The 20,214-nt window shown below is 39.1% G+C and overlaps 1 protein-coding gene across 1 annotated transcript in view; it reads right to left on the bottom strand.

Moving 5' to 3' along the window:
• The window catches only part of snd1 (staphylococcal nuclease and tudor domain containing 1), a 1,008,210-nt gene that overhangs the window by 940,104 nt on the left and 47,892 nt on the right, over positions 1–20,214 (bottom strand). Inside the window, exon 9 of the mRNA XM_073066877.1 lies at positions 16,092–16,182. Within this exon, the coding sequence (XP_072922978.1) occupies positions 16,092–16,182 (91 nt within the window). The remainder of the gene's footprint in view (positions 1–16,091; positions 16,183–20,214) is intronic.

Here is a 20,214-nt window from a genome sequence, read left to right as displayed (position 1 = left end):
TCAGTTTTTCAAGTCCCAGAAACATCCTTGTAAACCTTCTCTGCAATCTTTCAATCTTATTAATATCCTTCCTGTTATTAGGTGACTAAAACTGCACATAATACTCCAAATTCGGCTTCACCAATGCCTTATACAACCTCACCATAACATTCCAACTCTTATACTTAATAACACACACAAAATGCTGGTGGAGCACAGCAGGCCAGGCAGCATTTATAAGGAGAAGCACTGTCGACGTTTCGAACCGAGACCCTTCATCAGGACAATTCAACATTTTGCGTGTGTTGTTTGAATTTCCAGCATCTGCAGATTTCCTCGTGTTTGCTCTTACACTCACTACTTTGATTTATAAAGGCCAATGTACCAAAAGCTCTCTTTACTAACCTATCTACCTATGACGCAACTTTTAGGGAATAATGTATCTGTATTCCCAGATCCCTCTGTTCTACTGCACTCCTCAGTATCCTACCATTTACCTTGTATGTTCTACCTTGGTTTGACCTTCCAAAGTGCAATACCTCACACTCGTCCACATTGAACTCCATCTGCCATTTTTCAGCCCATTTTTCTAGCTGGTCCAAATCCCTCTGCAAGCTTTGAAAACCTTCCTCACTGTCCACTACACCTCCAATCTTTGTATCATCAGCAAATTTGCTGATCCAATTTACCACATTATCATCCAGATCATTGATATAGATGACAAATAACAATGGACCCAGCACTGTCCCCTGTGGCACACCACTAGTTACAGGCCTCCACTCAGAGAAGCAATCCTCCACTACCACTCTCTGACTTCTCCCATTGAGCCAATGTCTAATCCAATTTACTACCTCACCATGTACACCTAAGCGACTGAATCTTCCTAACTAACCTCCCATGCGGGACCTTTTCAAAGGCCTTACTGAAGTCCATGTAGACAACATCCACTGCCTTCCCTTCATCCACTTTCCTGGTAACCTCCTCGAAAAACTCTAATAGATTGGTTAAACATGACCTACCACGCACAAAGCCATGTTGACTCTCCCTAACAAGTCCCCGTCTATCCAAATACTTGGAGATTCTATCTCTTACTACTCCTTCCAGTAATTTACCTACTACTGACCTATAATTTCCCAGTTAACCGATAGAAGGCGGAGAGTTGGCATAAATGGGTGTTTCTCCAGTTGGCAGTCAGTGGTGAGTGGGGTGCCGCAGGGGTCTGTGCTGGGCTCGCAGCTGTTTACCATTCACTTTGATGATTTGGAAGAGGGGGACTGACTGCAGCATAGCAAAAGTTGCTGATGACACTAAATTGAGTGGAAAAGCAAATTGTACAGAGGATGTGGAGAGTCTGCAGAGGGATATAGATAGGTTAAGTGAGTGGGACAAGGTCTGGCAGATGGAATACAGTGTTGGTAAATGCGAGATCATCCACTTTGGAAGGAATAATAGAAGAAATATTATTTAAATGGTGAAAGACCGCAACATGCTGTTGTGCAGAGGGACTTGGGAGTGCTTGTTCATGAATCGCAAAAAGTTGGCTTGCAGGTACAACAGGTTATTAAGGCGGCAAATGGAATGTTGGTCTTCAATGCTAGAGGCATTGAATTCAAGAGGAGGGAGGTCACGCTGCAACTATACAGGGTACTGGTGAGACCACACTTGGGAGTACTGTGTGCAGTTCTGGTCTCCATACTTGATTTTTGGAGGCCATGCAGAGGAGGTTCACCAGGTTGATTCCAGAGATGAAATTTACTTCTCCAATTTACTCATTGGTCAAACAACTCCTTTACAGTGTACCCCCATAGTCACACTTCTTTTACCTGTCAAGTCATATCCCCCCCCCCCCCCCCAGGCTCTCTCCAATGGCTTAACAAGCTTCTTGGCTCCTTCCCAGATCTGTTGAAGGGTCTCTAACCTAACATATTAATTTTCTCTTTCCACAGATGTGGCTTGATTTTCTGAGTATTTCCAGCAATTTGATCCCCCCCCCCTTCAGAGGGGTCAGCAGTGGAAAGGGTGAGTAGTTTCAAGTTCTTGGGTATCAACATCTCTGCAGATCCATCCTAGGCCCAACATACTAATGCAACTAAAAAGACACAACAGCAGCTTTAAGAAATTTAATATATGTCACCAAAGACAAGTTTTTTTTATTTCAACAGATGTACCTTGGGCAACATTCTAACTGGTTGTATCACCATGTGGTATGGAGGGGCACTGCATAGAATCAGAAGCTGCTACAGAGGATTGTCAACTCAGTCAGCTCCGTCATGGTCACCAACCTGCCCACCATCAAGGATACCTTCTAATGGTGACGTCCATTATTAAAGATCTCCACCACCTTCTTCTCATTACTAGCAGAGAAGTGGTACAGGAGCCTGAAGACACTCAATGATTTAGAAGTGAATTCTTCCCCTCCTCTCCTGGATTTCTGAACAAGGAAGGAACCCACTATATTTGTTGTCTTTTTGTACTACTTACTTTATGCACTGCTGCCACAAAACAAACTTCATGACATATATCAAAATAATAAATCCAATTCTGAAAATGTTTTTATTTCAGCATTAAATGGATTGGGTAAAGTTGTGTAAAGCAATGCAAAACTCCCAACAGCATAGAGTTGATGAGCACAAGAGCCTGATTCCATGCCATATAACTCCACAATTTCACTCCATCCAGCATAGAGGCGAAAGTCAATAATCACTTCCTTAGTATACATCAATAACTTGACTTTCACTAAGTAGGTCATCATTTCAAAATCAAAACGAACAACAGATTAAATGCAACATTTTGATTCAAATGAATACAAACCTTTGAAGGCAGCCGTACAGGGTGAGAAGGCAATTGAAGTTCATTAAAGAACCAAGTCATTGTAATCAGAAAGGATTAAAAAAAGTTGTATTAAGGTTCCTAAAAAGTCAGCCACAAAAGAAAATAGTATCTCCCCCCCCCCGCAAAAAAAAAGTGCAAGTTGCAGAAATGATCAACCAGAATGGCCCTAGGGTTTCAGCAGTTAGTCTCTTGTATTGACTGTTGTCCTCCTTGGAGTAGACAAGACTAAGAGAACATAAAAGCAGTAAAAATTAAGAATCAAACAGTAAATGACAGAGCTGGCTGAAATAATGCTAACTTGCAGAAGGCTCAAGAACAAGGTGAAGGTGACAGACACACAGAAGACTTGTTCACTCAAGAAATGATGTTGAATTCAATGCCTTTAAGTGATGGAAACAAATTCCATTGAGGCTGTCAAATTGGACTTAGATATGCACTTGAAATCTACATGACTGTGTAAAGAGAGCCAGGGAGTGGGACATCCTAGAATGCCCTGGAATATTGCTCGTAACTCTTTTCATAAGCTTTTATACATTTTAGATTAGCAATTCTGATATATTGCATTATGCAGCCTACAGTCTTACATGTAGCTCTCAATCTTAACAATTGAATGTATTAATTTTATTAAATTCCTATGATATGGATACCATTGACAAGGCCAACATTTATTTCCTTACTAAACTTCCCTTGAAAACCTGGTGGCCCAGCTTCTTGAACCACTGCAGTACTCCTTATGAAGGATGTTGTTCGGAGTTTCAGGATACAAACCCAATGAAAATGAAGAAACATGGGATTTGGTCATTCACCTCTGAACGCCAATTAGATGGCAAGCACTCTTGTCACTGTTCATTCTCCAGGTACTCGGTCAGCACAAATGTTATTTACTACTTGCCATTCTATGAACCTTTTTATTTGACTCCACACATATCCACCACCCACATGGTGACAGGCTTCCATTTTTATATTTGAATTTGAGCCAAGCTTTAAACAAACCCATCAGCCTTCCCTTGGTAAGACTCCTACGCCTCAGTTAAATGAGGATAAGTTCTTACAATACACCAAGGGAGTGTATTAGCTTGGTCTTGCAGAATCTTCCAGAGGGCTGAAAAATTATAAACCAAATTACTATTCCTCTGCCCAGATATTCAGTGAGTTTACCCTGAAATGTTGTCAATACACAAACGCCCAAATAGTACAAATAAAACTTTCTCTTTCCTCTTACAACATACTCCCCTCTTTCCTCTCATACCCCATCCCACAAGTTACAGCTATTGCTGCACAAAGGACATTCAAAAGAAAAGAAAGCAAATGGCCTGAAAAACTTAATAACGAAAATTCATTGTGTATGAAATCATTCAGGCTGGAACTTGATCCCTAGCTATGTCCAGTTACCAGATTTCAACCTTTAGAATCTATCATTGGCATCATCCTAAGTAGGCTGAGAAAATGGAATAAAGTGGAAAGTCAGTAAGAAGTCCAATCGCCAAATGCTCCCCATTGAAGCCTGCTGAAAAACAAAAGCATATACCCCAGAATCCAGTTCAAACATGAAATTTCCCTTGGGTACAACCCAGTCTATTCTAACAAAAAAAATGACAGTGAGAAATATCAGAATAAATAGCATGCTTAGCAGTTAAAGGACACTTTTACTGTCCTGTTGCAACCATGTATCAATTAATAAAACATCCACGCTCGACAACCCAACTCAAGATATCAATATGCAGTTGGCCATACACAGAGTTAGTGAGATTAATACAGTTGCATTAATTTTATTGTTCATAGACAAACAAATCTTTCAATACTGTCAAAAAGTATGCAATAATCAATGTGATCAAAAATCATGATCCTCTATGCTTCTGCCATAAGATTTGAGGAAACAATCACATTTGAGAGTAATGTTTTGCCTACAGTTATTCTTCTTCAGGGGAGGTTGGGATAAATTGAGATTTGCAGTTGCATTGGCTTTGTTAAAATAAGCAGAGGACCTTCAGTTCAACTGCACCCTCTAGTGTCAGCAATGAATTATAGAGGATCTGCTTTATTCCAAAAGTAAAATTGCAATGATGTAGTTGACTAATACAATTCCTGGCTCAAAGCTCTGATTTCTGTCTACATTTTTCACTTGACCTTTTATAATATCACCAGTATTGAAGCATAGATGTCAAAATTCACAGAACTGTTCAGAGTCTGCAAGGGCACCCCAAGCATAAAGAAAGCTGTTCCTGCTGACAGTGGACTTAAGTCACCCCAAACTTCATTTGCAAATGGTTTTATTGTCACGGATCCGTTTCTTTCTACATCCAGCTCTGGAAAAAAAAACTTCCCCAATTTACATCAAAATTATCAAATTCTCAACTTGGCTCTCCACTCATATTTTTCAGCTATTAAACTGCATAACCATATTCTGCTACTCTGATCTACCATGCATCATAACATTCTACTGACTGCTCCTTAGTTCAGCCCATAACCAGCTCCCTGAAATCTTAAATGCTACAGCAGTTTAGATCTTGATATCTAGCTAACCACTACTAAATATTAATCAAGGCTCTTTATTATCTGCCAAATTAGGTTACTCGTCCTACATTAGTTTGGATACAGATTTCCCCAATATAACCTCCCCAACTTTTTCCAAAGCCTAAAGTATTCAGACTTCTGCAGCAAATCATGCTAATTCAGCACCAGAATGTGTGGCCACATCTGCAGCCTAGACCCAGCATACCCTTGGGTGCATTGGTTGTTGACACAAATGAGGTATTTCACTGTATGTTTCAAAGTACAAGTGATAACTGAACTGGAATCTTGAGACTACTTTAGTTGTTATTCAGTTGCTATTTCCCTTCCATTCACAGGCCAACCTTCTACTGCTAGAAATTTTATTTAACAGCAAATAGCAACCACACTTTCACTATACAAACTTCTCGATCATTCTGTCATTTCTGTGCATGCTCTGAACTCTGTCCAATCACATCTTCCTTTCCTTAAAAAGAAAAACAATTAGCAACATTAATCAAAACAAATGCATAATTCAACCTCTCTATCAGTCTCTCTGGGGGTTTACGAACACAAGTTGACCTTCTAAGTGGTTCACACAGTTCTTGTTTCTCGTTATTCTCATGTTTCATCTGGTCTGCATCAGTTAACTGAAACCCTGAAGTTGGCTCTTTCTTGAGATCTTTGAGAAGAAATCGCAATTCATTAACTGTGTAATCTCTTTTTTATGCTGAGACTTCATCATTTCAATAAAACTTCTCAATTCCTTCACTTGTGCTTTCACTTCTTCAACTGGATCCTGATTCTTGTCACTTTTTGGCTTCAGATCCGTATTGTACTGTACCGGCAAGTTTGGTAACAAAGGGATGGGTCTGAGATCTTTCTTTATGACTTCTTTTACTTTTGCCCTGTTCAAATCAAATTCTGTTCTCTCTCGCTCTCTTATCATTGTACTGAGTATTGCTCTTGTATTGAGAGCATCCTGAGCAACTGCATTACTGCCTGGTTCGGAAATTGCACCATCTCAGATCGCAAGACCCTGCAGCGGATAGTGAGGTCAGCTGCCATCATGGACATTTACACTACACGTTGCATCCGCAGAGGAAACAGCATTATGAAGGACCCCATGCACCCCTCATACAATCTCTTCTCCCTCCTGCCGTCTGGGAAAAGGCTCCGAAGCATTCGGGCTCTCACGACCAGACTATGTAACAGTTTCTTCCCCCAAGCTATCAGACTCCTCAATACCCGAAGCCTGGACTGACACCTTGCCCTACTGTCCTGTTTATTATTTATTGTAATGCCTGCACTGTTTTTGTGCACTTTATGCAGTCCAGTGTAGCTTTCTCTGTGTTATTTTTTATTACGTAGTTCAGTCTAGTTTTTTGTACTGTGTCATGTAACACCATGGTCCTGAAAAACGTTGTCTCATTTTTACTATGCACTGTACCAGCAATTATGGTCGAAATGACAATAAAAGTTGACTTGACTTGAAGTCACTGTATTCTGACTCTGTGTCACTGTCCAGGACTAAGACTCTCTTAACCAAATTCAGTCTCTCACAGGCAGATAGACCCAGTATTGATTGTACATTTTTTGGCACGAGCACAAATGAAAGCGTGTGCACACTATTTTTGTGTGATACTTTTGCCGCACATGTTCCTTTAACTGGAATGTCTGCACCTGAATACCCAGTCACTTTTATATTTGTCTGACACAAGGAAATCCGCAGATGCTGGAAATTCAAGCAACACACACAAAATGCTGGTGGAACGCAGCAGGCCAGGCAGCATCAATAGGAAGAAGTACAGTCGACATTTTGGGGCAAGACCCTTCGTCAGGACTAACTGAAAGAAGAGACAGTAAGAGATTTGAAAGTGGGAGGGGGAGGGGGAGATCTGAAATGATAGGAAAAGACAGGAGGGGGAGGGATGAAGCTAACTGGAAAGTTGATTGGCAAAACAGATACATAGCTGGAGAGGGAGAGGATCATGGGATGGGAGGCCATGGGAGAAAGAAAAGGGGAGGGGAGTACCAGAGGAAGATGGAGAGAAGGCAAGGTGTTGTGAGAGGGACAGAGAGAGAAAAAAGAGAGGAAGGAGAAAAGGAGGGGATAAATAAATAAGGAATGGGGTAAGAAGGGGAGGGGGTATTAACAGAAGTTAGAGAAATCAATGTTCATGCCATCAGGTTGTTGGCTACCTAGACAGAATATAAGATGCTGTTCCTCCAACCCGAGTGTGGTTTCATCCTGACTGCATTTAGTTGTCTGATGTAACCTTGGTCTTGGCTTTAATGCATTAAACTCAGATTCTGCAAATCTGAAGAAGAACATTTACTTGTGCTCCAGTATCAAGTTAAAACAGAATATTGTTTTAGTTCACTTGGAATAGTCCAGTCATTCATTCTTTCTTTGTTTTCACAAAGCACATCAATATAAAACTCCTCACGTTCATTTTCAAGCACTGCATTTACGTGTTTTATTTCCTTTCTACTTCTGCAAAAGCGTGAAAAACGATTAGTCTTACCACAGTGATTGCACATTTTTTCCATACACTGGACACTTTTTATGGTCGGTGCTCCCATCCACAGCGATCACCAAGTTTTTTCTTTCAAATGACGTCTTGCTCTCTGCTGGTTTTGTTGCCCTTTTATTATTTTATCTAATACGTTTTCTCTTTTCCACAGCGTCTACGTAGCTCTCAATAAAAAGCTCTTTAGCCTGCAACATCACGGTCTCCGAAGCTTTGCAAAGAATCAAAGCTTTTTCCAAATCTACATCTGGTTCTCTTTAAGAGTCTTTCTCTCAGACCATTATCCAGAATGCCGAGGGTCCATCAGCTCTGCAAACTCGCATGTTTTACTGCAGTTTCTCAACTCGGTAACAAAGTGATCAATCGTTTGACTAGCTTTCTGCTTGCATGTAAAGAATTTGTACCATTTATACATCACATAGCACTTCAGTACACAAAATGCTTCAAACTTGTCGATTATTGCTTTTTAGATTCAAACTATCTCCATTCTCAAAAGTAAAATGGTCATATACCTCAATTGCATTGTCCCCTATTACATGGAGTAGGATCGCTGCTTTCATTTTTTCTGATTTATTTTCTGTTCTGATCGCCAATAAATAAATTTCAAATTGCTGTTTAAATATTCTCCAGTTCTCTGCTACGATACCAGTCAGCTGAAGTGTTTTTGGAGGTCGCAACCCTTCCATTTGTAAAGCTGTTAGCAAACACTAAAAAAGTTTGCACTTTTTTTCCTGACTCTCTTTGCTTCTCCCACATATAGCGAATGTATTATTCTTCCAGACTGACTTCTGACACCATATTATGTTCTTTATACGTACCGTGGGTTACTAAGAACAAACCATATTCTGGAAGAATTAAAACTAGAACTTTTATTTAACAGCAAACAGCAACCACATTTTCACTATACAAGCTTCTCGATCATTCTGTCATTTCTGCGCATGCTCTGAACTCTGTCCAATCATGTTCTTACACGTGGCACATGATATCACCAAACTCTACTATCAACAACCTACCACCCATGCTATCTTGCCTAAAGTCCCATTCACCCTAACGTTTTACTTCTCATGACTACTTCAACTACATCCTACTCTTTTCCACCAAAACTGCCTTGATTTTTTTTACCCTTGCACACATAAAACAAGAAATTGGCTTGGTTCATCAGGAATAGAAACGAGGCATTCTCAGCCCTCTAGGTAGAGAAATTCAAAGATACTCAATTCTAGAATAAATAAGTTTCTTTTCATCTCCATTTTAGATGGTTGATCCTTTATATTAAGACTGAATCTTCCCTCCTCAAGACTCCCTAGCCAAGGAGAATTGAACTCTAGGGATTAGACCACGAGTAAAAGACTCACGGTTTAGACGGATAGAATAAGAAAGCAGCAATTAACTTGAACGGTAGGTCAAGCCTGAATGGTCAGGTGGGCCCCTCCTGCTCCCATTTATAATTAAACTAGTTTTTCTCAACCAATCAACATTTGATGAGGTGGTTAGGATATGCTTCAGTGTTTACTTACTGAAAATGTACAGACTAGATCCAACGCAAACTACTGTTTCAGTGTTGTGAACCACTCTTTTCTCTCGTGATTTAACCCTCTGCATTGAGGAAATGACCTTTAGACAACTGATATGCTTCACTTGCATGGAACAGCAGATGGAATGGAAAAAGAAACCACATATCGTTAACTTGTCTAAAATTTCCATTAATTCCTTCAAGATAACAACCAAACTTCCAGAGTCTTTTAGATAATCATCACACACAAATTCAATGATATTCACCTTGGGAAGTGACAACAGCTAACCACAGTAGTTCATAGATAAGCCCTGACATTAACAGTGCAGGTACTCAAGATTAAAACAAACTACTTCAACCCAGGACATCATTGCAGGTGTTACCCAGGGCAGTGCCCAAGGCCCAAACATCCTCAGATGCTTCAGTCGTCTTTCACAAAATCCAAGTACAGGCATTTATTTATAACTGCAGTGTTCAGTTCCAGTGACAACTTTGCAGCTAAGGAATCATACCATTCTGCAAACACTAAGAGCTGGAGAACATTCTGTTCTGGCACTGTGTCAAGTAGCAATCGTGCAACAAGTACCAAACAATGAACAACTAAATCTAACCACTCACCACAAACATCAAACACATTCCCATTGCCAAATTTCCACCATCAATTCTACTTTATGCCTCTTCCCTCCCTGCAGAGCAGAGAAAGGGGAAGGAGGGAGGGAGGAAGGGTAGAGGCATGAGTTCTTATTAAAGATTGATCAACTGATTTTTAGATATTAAGAGAATGATGGAATCAGGTTTGGCACTAGAGATGGGGGGGGGGGCAATCACTTTTGTTAATTCCATGTTTGCTGAGACATTACTTAGCTACCTTCTTTGATCGTTTAATCAGCCATAGCACAGTTGGACCGCAGGTGGCACTGCTGCCTTACAATTCCCGTCACTGCAGTTCCATCCTGACACCTGGTGGCACGTGGAGTTTATACATTCTCTCCATGACCAAGTATCCACCAGGTGCTCTGAATATCTCACACATCCCAATGCTGGTAGATCACCCAAGTGTAGATGAGTGGTAGGGGTATCAGGGTGGAGTTGTGGACATGTAAGAGAATAGACTGAATGGAAATAAGTAGAGGGGTGGGACAGATAGCAAAGACTTGATTAGCTGAATTTCTGCCTCCACTATAAAATAAGGATATGAAATACAAATTGGCCTGCTCTTTTGTTTAATTCTAGGGAATTTAGTCACAGGTCACATTTTGTAGAAAAAGTAAATGATTGTGCCTGATCTGACTAAAATGCCATCTTGAGTCTGAGCCATAAACTAAGGACATTTATGCGTTCAGAGGCAAAAATCACGACTATTTGCAAAGTCAATTTATCATCAAAGTACATGTATATCACTATATACAACCCTGAGATTCATTTTTTGCAGGCATATCAATAAATCCAATAACCATAATACAATCAATGAAAGATAGCACGGAACATGATGGACAAGCAATAAAAAGCAACAAACTGTGCAAAAAGACATCATAATAATAATAAATAATGCATTAAATAGAGAACATGAGATGAATAGTCCTTTCCAATATTTTTTCAAAAGCGGACATGACCAAAACATATGAGTTAAAGACGCAATTTCCAATTGACATCTATCACAAATAGGGTTTATATAAGAATAAAAATGAGCTAATTTATCCTTGGACATATGGGCCCTATGTACGACCTTAAATTGTATTAATGAATGTTTGGCACATATAGATGATGTATTAACTAATTGAAGAATTCTATCCCAATTCTCAATAGGAATAATAAGATTAAGCTCTCTTTCCCAATCATTTTTGGTCTTATCAAGGGGCACTGAACTTATCTTCATAATTATATTATAAAGTTTTGATATAAGCCCTTTTTGAAAAGGGTTTAATTCAAACAAACTCTCCAAAATATCTGAAGACACAAAATTTGGAAATGTAGGAAGTACCGTACTTAAAAAATGCCTAACCTGTAAATATCTAAAAAAATGAAATCTAGGCAAATTATATTTATTAGATAATTGCTCAAAAGACATAAAACAATTGTCCGAAAATAAATCAGAAAATCTTAATAAACCCTTAGTTTTCCAAGCCAAAAAAGCTTGATCTATAATTGAAGGGTGGAAAAAACAATTAGATATAATAGGAATATTTAAAACGAATTGAGTCAACCCGAAAAATTTCCGAAATTGAAACCATATACGCAAGGTATATTTAACTATCGGGTTGTCAATTCGTTTCGGCAATTTAGAAAGAGCAAAAGGGAGAGAAGTCCCTAAAATAGAACCCAGAGCATAACCTGGTACCGATTTAATTTCCAAACTCACCCAATGTGGGCCAAAAGGACCATCCCAGTCTTTCAACCAACATAACAAATATCTAATATTAACTGCCCAATAATAAAATCTGAAATTAGGTAATGCCAACCCACCTTCCTATTACGGCAATTTTTGGTTTACCGATGATAGACTCACTTCATTTATCTCCTTCCGCCTGTCGAATGATTGCTTTTCTCACTTTGATGGCTAGAAGATCTATTTTGTTGAATTGGAAGGAAATTAATCCCCCCACTGTATTTCATTGGCTTTCTCAAACTATGTTATGTTTAAATTTAGAAAAAATTAGAAGTGGTGTATTCGATACTTCTATTAAATTTGAAAAGATATGGAGACCATTTATTCAATATTTTCATATGATGTAATATGACCCTGTTCCAAGCTTATTGGATTTTTCAGCTTTAATCTTATTTATGTTGAGAGGATCGGAGTTGACGACATTGATGTTTATGTATTCTTGTGAGATATTATAAACAGCCTTTTTTTTCTCTTTTTTTTAAGTTTTTCTTTTTTTTCTTTTTTGCTTCTTTTTTTCTTCTTTAGATATTAGTTTAGTAGTTTAGTCAATTTTGCAAATATATTTTTTATATTATATGTTATGAAATATCTAGATTTACCTTGTTCATACATATACTGTATGGTTCATGTTTTGGGAAAACTTATTTATACTGTAATCATTGCTTATGTATTCTTTCATGTGTAATGGGAATTTGTATGTTTGCAATCCCTTTATTAATATATCAATTGTATTTTGTTCATAATATTATTAATACTAATAAAAAGATTGAAAAAGAAAGAGATGAATAGTCCTTGAAAGCGAGTCTATAGTTTGTGAAATAGTTCAGTGAGGGGACGTGAAGTTGAGTGAAGTTAACCCACCTGGTTCAGGAGCCTCTGGTTGAGGGATAACAACAGTACCCAAACCTGGTAGTGTAAGTCCTGAGGCTCCTGTACCACCTTGATAGCAGAAGCAAGAAGAGAGCATGACCTGGGTGGTGGGGATCCCTGATGACAGATGCTGCTTCCTTGCGAGAACACTCCTGGTAGATATGCTCAATGGTGCAGAGGGCTTCACTAGCGATGGATTGGGCCATATCCACTACCTCTTGTAGGCTTTTCTATTCAAGGGCACTGGTATTTCCACACCAAACTGTGAAACGGCCAGTCAATATACTTTCCACTACATATCTGTAGAAGTTTGTCAAAGTTTTACATGTCATGCTGAATCTTCGCAAAGTTCTAAGTAGAGGCACTGCCATGCTTTCTTTGTAATTGCAGTTACGTGCTGCGCGCAAGACAGTTCCTCTGAAATGATACCAAGGAATTTAAAATTGCTGACTCTCTCCGACTCTGATCTCCCAATGAAGACTTGCTCTTGGACCTTCGGTTTCCTCCTCCCAAAGTCAAAATCAACTCCTTGGTCTTGCTGACATTGAGTAGGAGGTTGCTGTTGTGGCAGATTTTCAATTTTCAGGAATGAGAGAATTAGCCCACATCCTAGCTAATACATCCTTCAACCAACATAATTAATAAATTACCAGGTCACTGCTGGTAGGAGCATTTGACTAAGTAACTATGAAAAGTCTAAAAAGGATGTGCAAAACATTATGAGCATAGACATCGCTGTCGGGGATTAGGTATCCTTTAATGAGTGACTTACCCAGTGACGCCCAAATCCTACCCAACACCTACAAGGCATACATCAATAGAATACACTCAACTCGCTTAGCCTGACAAATACAAATACTTTATTGTCACCAAACAATAGATACTAGAGCGTACAATCATCACAGTGATATTTGTTTCTGCGCTTCACGCTCCCTGAAGTACAAATCGAAGTAAATATAATAAAAATTTAAATTATAAATCATAATTAGAAAATGGAAAAGGGAAAGTACGGTAGTGCAACTCAGGTCCATATATTTGGAAGGTATGGCCCAGATCCGGGTCAGGATCTGTTCAGCAGTCTTATCACAGTTAGAAAGAAGCTGTTCCCAAATCTGGCCATACATATCTTCATGCTCCTGAACCTTCTCCCGGAGGGAAATGGGACAAAAAGTGTGTTGGCTCGGTGGGACTTATCCTTGATTATCCTGGCAGCACTGCTCCGATGTAGATGGGGTCATGCGGTCCACTACTCCTTCTGAAGTCAACAACCAATTCCTTCATCTTGCTGACGTTGAGGGATAGATTATTGACTTCGCACCATGCCACCGGGTTCTTAATTTCCTCTCTGTACTCAGACTCATCATTACACAAAATGCGGTCTACAACTGACACCATCCAGAACGGAACCCACTTCCAGCACATTAAACATTTACCACTTCCACCATTAAAAAAAAATGACTACCCAAAACCAAAATTTAAGGAATTGCAAAGACTTCGCCAAAGCACCTCCCAAACCCATAAACTCTGCCTGATAGAAGGATCAACTTTATTTCCCATATACATTACCATGTGTTAGGAATTAGTCATGTTGTCGCAATAAGACACAAAGTTTGGGGGTGTTGTGGACAGTGTGGAGGGCTGTCAGAGGTTACAGCGGGACATTGATAGGGTGCAAAACTGGGCTGAGAAGTGGTAGATGGAGTTCAACCCAGATAAGTGTGAGGTTGTTCATTTTAGTACGTCAAACATCATGACAGAATATAGTATTAATGGTAAGACTCTTGGCAGTGTGGAGGATCAGAGGGATCTTGGGGTCCGAGTCCATTGGACACTCAAGGCTGCTGCACAGGTTGACTCTGTGGTTAAGAAAGCATACAGTGCATTGGCCTTCATCAATCGTGGGATTGAGTTTAAGAGCCGAGAGGTAATGTTGCAGCTGTACAGGACCCTGGTCAGACCCCACTTGGGAGTACTGTGCTCAGTTCTGGTCACCTCACTACAGGAAGGATGTGGAAACTATAGAAAGGGTGCATAGGAGATTTACAAGGATGTTGCCTGGATCAGGGAGCATGCCTTATGAGGATAGGTTGAGTGAATTCAGCCTTTTCTCCTTGGAGTGGCGGAAGATGAGCGGTGACCTGATAAAGGTGTATAAGATGAGAGGCATTGATTGTGTGGCTTCTTCCCAGGGCTGAAATGGCTAACACGAGAGGGAAGAATTTTAAGGTGTTTGGAACTAGTTACATAGAGGATGTCAGGGGTAAGTTGTTTTTCTTTAAAAATGGAGAGAGTGGTGAGTGCGTGGAATGGGCTGCCAGCAACGGTGGTGGAGGCAGATAAAAAATAAGGTCTTTTAAGAGACTCCTGGATAGGTACATGGAGCTTAGAAAAATAGAGGGCTATGGATAGCCCCAGGTAATTTCTAAAGTAAGTACATGTTCGGCACAGCATTGTAGGCTGAAGGGCCTGTGTTGTGCTGTAGGTTTTCTACTATAAAAGTAATATGCAATCATACAGACTGAAGAGTTATATAAAAAGTTAAAAGTACAGATATGAAATTAAATGTGCATAAATATAAACACTGTGTGTATGTGGAGGAGAACGCCACCTCTATATTCCTCTCCAAAACAGACACTACACCAAACTGGAATATGTTACCACTCCTCTATTAAATTTATAGCAAAATATAATCCTGGGGGCACTCTAGAATGTAACTTTACACTTTAGAGTTTCCATATTGAAGGTACTTTTTTCCCCCCCCAAACACCAAATGCTCTGAGGCAGATTGTCTTCATAAATGGCAATTCTTGGAAGTATTCTATGGGAAATAATTTCTGGAGTCTTTTGAGATAAAGAACTTTAAAAAGTCACAAATAAGAGGATCATGAGATTCAAATATCAGTGACAGAGTCAGAGAGATACAGTATAGAAACTAGTCGTAATACCCTTAAGGCCATGCTGACCATTAACCACCCATTTATAATCATGTTAATCCCAGTTTTCTTTACTTTTAATCCTTACTGCATTCCCATCAACTCTTTTCAACACCTGTAAAATACTTGATCACTAGCTACACATCTGATTTTCATTTTTAAGGAGTTCACTCTGATTTATCACTCTGGATTAGAAAGAATTCCCCATTAAAACAAATTGTTACAGGACAGAATCATGTCTGGTACAGGTAAGCCTCCAAAAAAAACTTTTAAGTAAAAGATGGACACAGTTTAGGGACTTCTAGCAGTTAAGCCCCAGTGTACTGAGTTCCTAATCTCATCCAAAGGTCACAGGATAGTAACATCTCAGCCAACTCAAAATTTGAAGGGAAATAAAATTCAAAGCTTATCACCTCCACAAAATTATGCTCTTGAGCTCTCCAGTTCATTAGTGAAGAGAACTTGACACATGCATTTTAAAAAAGAACAAATAGCAAGTATGTAAAAAAAAACAATGTACATTTAACCACTGTCCACTGTTGATTTGAACTAACCTTAGCCACAAAATGCTTGTCCTTTTGGTCCATATTAGCTGTTGGAGCCACATAATCTTTCCAGATCCGAAGTTTGCGCTCTTTGGCAGATCTGTCAACATAAAAGAGTATTCAAGTGTGTTAAGATTTAGGTTAGGAAAAAAGAATGAGCCAGTTAAGTGAAGTGTTTGTGATTTGAGATAAAGCTAAAAATGACTTCTCCCAAACCAGAAAGTGAACAAGATGTTTTCAACTGAGTCTTATTTGTAATAAAGTGATGAATTCAAAACTTTTAACAAACACCACTCTTTTTGGATTTGACAAGCAGGATGCAGATGGCCTCCCTGGCTGAGCTGACTACAATTGCAGGTGGTCACCGACGTCTTTGAATATGGAATAGACCATTTAGAGGTATGAAAAGGAAAATTTCATTCACATTTAGTATTGAATCTTTGGAGTTCTCCAAAGGGCTGTGAAGGCCCAATCACATGGTTTACTCAATATGCAGAATTCTTTTTATCTTCATTTTAAGGACGATGAAGGATAGGCAGTCAATGCAGGAAAGTAGAATCAAAAAATGGCAGAGGAAAATTACAGGGGTTCACATCAAAAGGTGCAGTAAATTCCACTTAATTGGATAACCAGTTTAGCAGACAGTTTACAGGTGGCCCCCGCTTTTTGAACGTTCGATTTACGACAACTCGCTGTTACGAAAGACTTACATTAGTACCTGTTTTCGCTAACCAAAGAGGATTTTCGCTTTTACGAAAAAAAGACGCCCGCTTTATACATGTGTTTACCCGAGAAAGACTACAATGATCGTGAAGCTTTGTGCGGGCAGTTGTTTGCGCATGCATGTGATAAGTGAAACTACACCGTACCCACAATATTTCTACTTTATATAGTGTGTAAATTTATTATATCATTCCTGCTTTTACTATATGCTAGTGTTATTTTAGGTTTTGTGTGTTATTTGCTTTGATTTGATAGGTTTTTTTTGGGTCTGGGAACGCTCAAAAATTTTTCCCATATAAATTAATGGTAATTGCTTCTTCGCTTTACGACATTTCGGATTACAAACGGTTTCATAGGAACGCTCTACCTTCGGATTGCGGGGGAAACGTGTATTTGGGCCAACACTTAAGAACAAAAACTAATTGAGAAAATAGTGGGGATTCCCTATGTTTATTTGGAACATTATGCTGCTTAATTGGGGGCAGGAGCATGTTGCTGAACAGTTTCCAACGAGTGTCGACTTTTGACACCACACCAAGCTTACAGAGAGCATTTTTGAAATAGCTTCAGTTGTGTGTGTTTATGTTCAAAAAGCAATGATTTCTTTCACTGATACATAGTTGCCACTGTGGTTTCAAGCACTCAAACTTGGAGATGCCAGAAACAGTTGGAGTGAAATTGAAACTATTTCACTACTTCAAGGTAGGAAATATGAAAAATTTGAAGACATCAATAATCACTTTGAACATTACAATGAAAATGAAAATTTAGAGGATGTAATCATCAATAGCATTGTATGAAGGCAGTCCATTAGCTACACCAGGTGCCTGCACTGGTTTAGTTCATTACTCAAAGGAATGTTGAAACTAATAACTTATTCTGTTTTCATTTAAATCAGGGGTAGGCAACCTATGGCCTGAGGGCCACACCTGGCCCGCGACCACAAGCAAATATTGGGATACTTTGCTCATCCGGCCCGCGAGCGATTTTTCCTTATTCTCAGTGTTTCACACAACCACACTGATGGACATGCATAGCGTCTTGTTAAACTGGCCCCAGGTTCCATTTTGTTTCAAACCAAACACTGGTATATACGAATGACAGGAAGGCAGACTACCTAATTAATATGTATTAAATACTCTCCGTGTACGCGCAGGTTTTCAGATGGGATTGTTCAAATTTGTAAACAGAAACAGCGTCACTGTGTTTTAACAAGAAATCCATGCTAAATATCCAGATATCTACATGTGCTACGATACCTGTTGAATAACTCGCATTTCGAAATCAAATTGAAGAAAAAAATTCCAATGGCAATGAATGCAAAATGCAGGAAAGTAGACACTGCGTGCTGACACTTGGACACCAGATTGGACACTGGGACACTTCATCGAGCAAACTGGGAAACCAGTTTGTCTCATTTGCCTAGAAAATGTTGCTGTGAAGAAGGTGGCAAATATCAGGTCACATTACGAGACCCACCATAGTGGAAATTTTAACAAGTTTACTGGGCAAGCAAGGAAAGATGAAGTTGAGTGAATGAAGGCTAGTTTCAAAAAACAAACGTCACTTTTTGCCAAGAAAAGCAGTGAAAATGAAGGAAATACCCATGCTACGAAGTCTTAAAACGTATTGCAGAAAAGATTAAGCCTTTTACAGATGAAGAGTTTGTCAAAGAATGTTTACCGGCAGTGGTAAATATTATTTCTTTTCAGGACAAACCTTTATTTGCATCTATCAGCCTGTCAGCAAGAACAATCACACAGCAAGTTGAAGAAATGTCAGCAGATGTTAAAAGTTGTTTAAGGGATGTCTGGAACAAATTGCAATGTTTTTCGATTGCGCTTGATGAGAGCACAGACTTGAGAGTGTTTGCAGTGTTTGTGCGAGGAGTGACCTCAACTTTTCATTCTGAAGTAATGTCAGTGCTTGACTTCTATAGAAAATATATTCGTCCAAGTGGGAAGTATCCTAACTTAGTGGACCATGCAAAAAAGATGGCATCATTGTTTGGCAGCACTTATCTGTGCGAGCAATTATTTTCAAAAATGAAGCACACCAAGAACCATTTGAGAACAAGACTGACTGATCCCATCTGGATAATGTCTTGCTCTTGCCATCAACAAGTCTGACACCCAATATTGAGAAGCTTTCAAGCAACAAACAGCATCAAGTTTCACATTGATTTATCGACTGTTTGCATTAAAATTTTCTTTTTTATTATCCTTAATTTACCACCATTCAATGCATCATGTTCATACGTTTTATGTTTAAAGATTCTTTGTGTCCTTTTAATAGATTCAAAAGATGCCTTGATTGAAATAAATTGCAGCTAAACTGAGTTCTTTACTATTTGACATCCTTGGTTAAGCACAAATGATTTTCTAGCATGCATTATTCATTAATTTGAGGCAAAACGTAACTAGATGTATTTAAATGGATAATTCCCATATTTCAAGTTTTTTTTACGGCATTTATCTGGCCTACTGTCTGCTCATTAATAAGCGATCCTGCCCACAGAAGCAAAAAGGTTGCCGACCCCAGATTTAAATACCGTAGATTCCGGACTACAGAGCGCACCTGATTAAAAGCCGCAGGCTCTAATTTTAGAAAGAAAATCAATTTTGTACTTGTACAAGCCGCACCGGATTTTAAGCCGCAGGTGTCCCACGTTGTAATATGAGATATTTACACAGAAAGATATTACACGTGAGGATTTTTTAACTTTTAATTAAATCCGTATGGTAACATAAACAAATACATATTGCAAATGCTTTTTTTCGAACCGTGCCTATAACACGGCTACTTTTAAATATACATACGTATCGGTAACACACAAATTACGTTGCGTATACTTTTTTACTGAACAGTGCACGAACAACATTCCAATATCTCCTAACGACTGGTAAAAAAATATATACTGCAGCCTACCAGGAAAAGTTATTGATCGCCTTTAACTTAAAAGCTGCATCATATGTTTGCAGCGTTCTCGCGCGGGTCTAATGTGCTCGCCCCCTCCTTTCCGTTTATCGCAAACCGGTATTTCCCCACAAGACGCGGCGAAACCGGATGTGACATCATAGCATCCCGGGATGTAGTACAGAAAACAAATATACTTAAAACACTTCTACCTTTAACTAGAAAATACTAACAAATGAATTACTAAGCAAAAATATTATAAACTAAATAACTGCCATAAAGGCAGCACAATGCTTTTCTTAGAGTGTTTTCCATGTTGATGAGGGTGAGTACAAATGACTGATTTACAATAATTTAATTGTGAAAGTGCGCTTGATTTATCGTACAATTTCATTGGACCTCTGTGAACTACTCATCAATTTTATTGGTCTACTGTTACGAGGCAAAATGTTTTTGGCGGCATGAAAAAAAATCATGCATTAGCCGCACCGTA

Source organism: Hemitrygon akajei, chromosome 14 (genome assembly GCF_048418815.1).
Source record: "Hemitrygon akajei chromosome 14, sHemAka1.3, whole genome shotgun sequence".
NCBI classification, from domain to species: domain Eukaryota; kingdom Metazoa; phylum Chordata; class Chondrichthyes; order Myliobatiformes; family Dasyatidae; genus Hemitrygon; species Hemitrygon akajei.
Note: the sequence above shows the minus strand (reverse complement) of the source record. Positions and strands in the feature narration are given on the sequence as shown.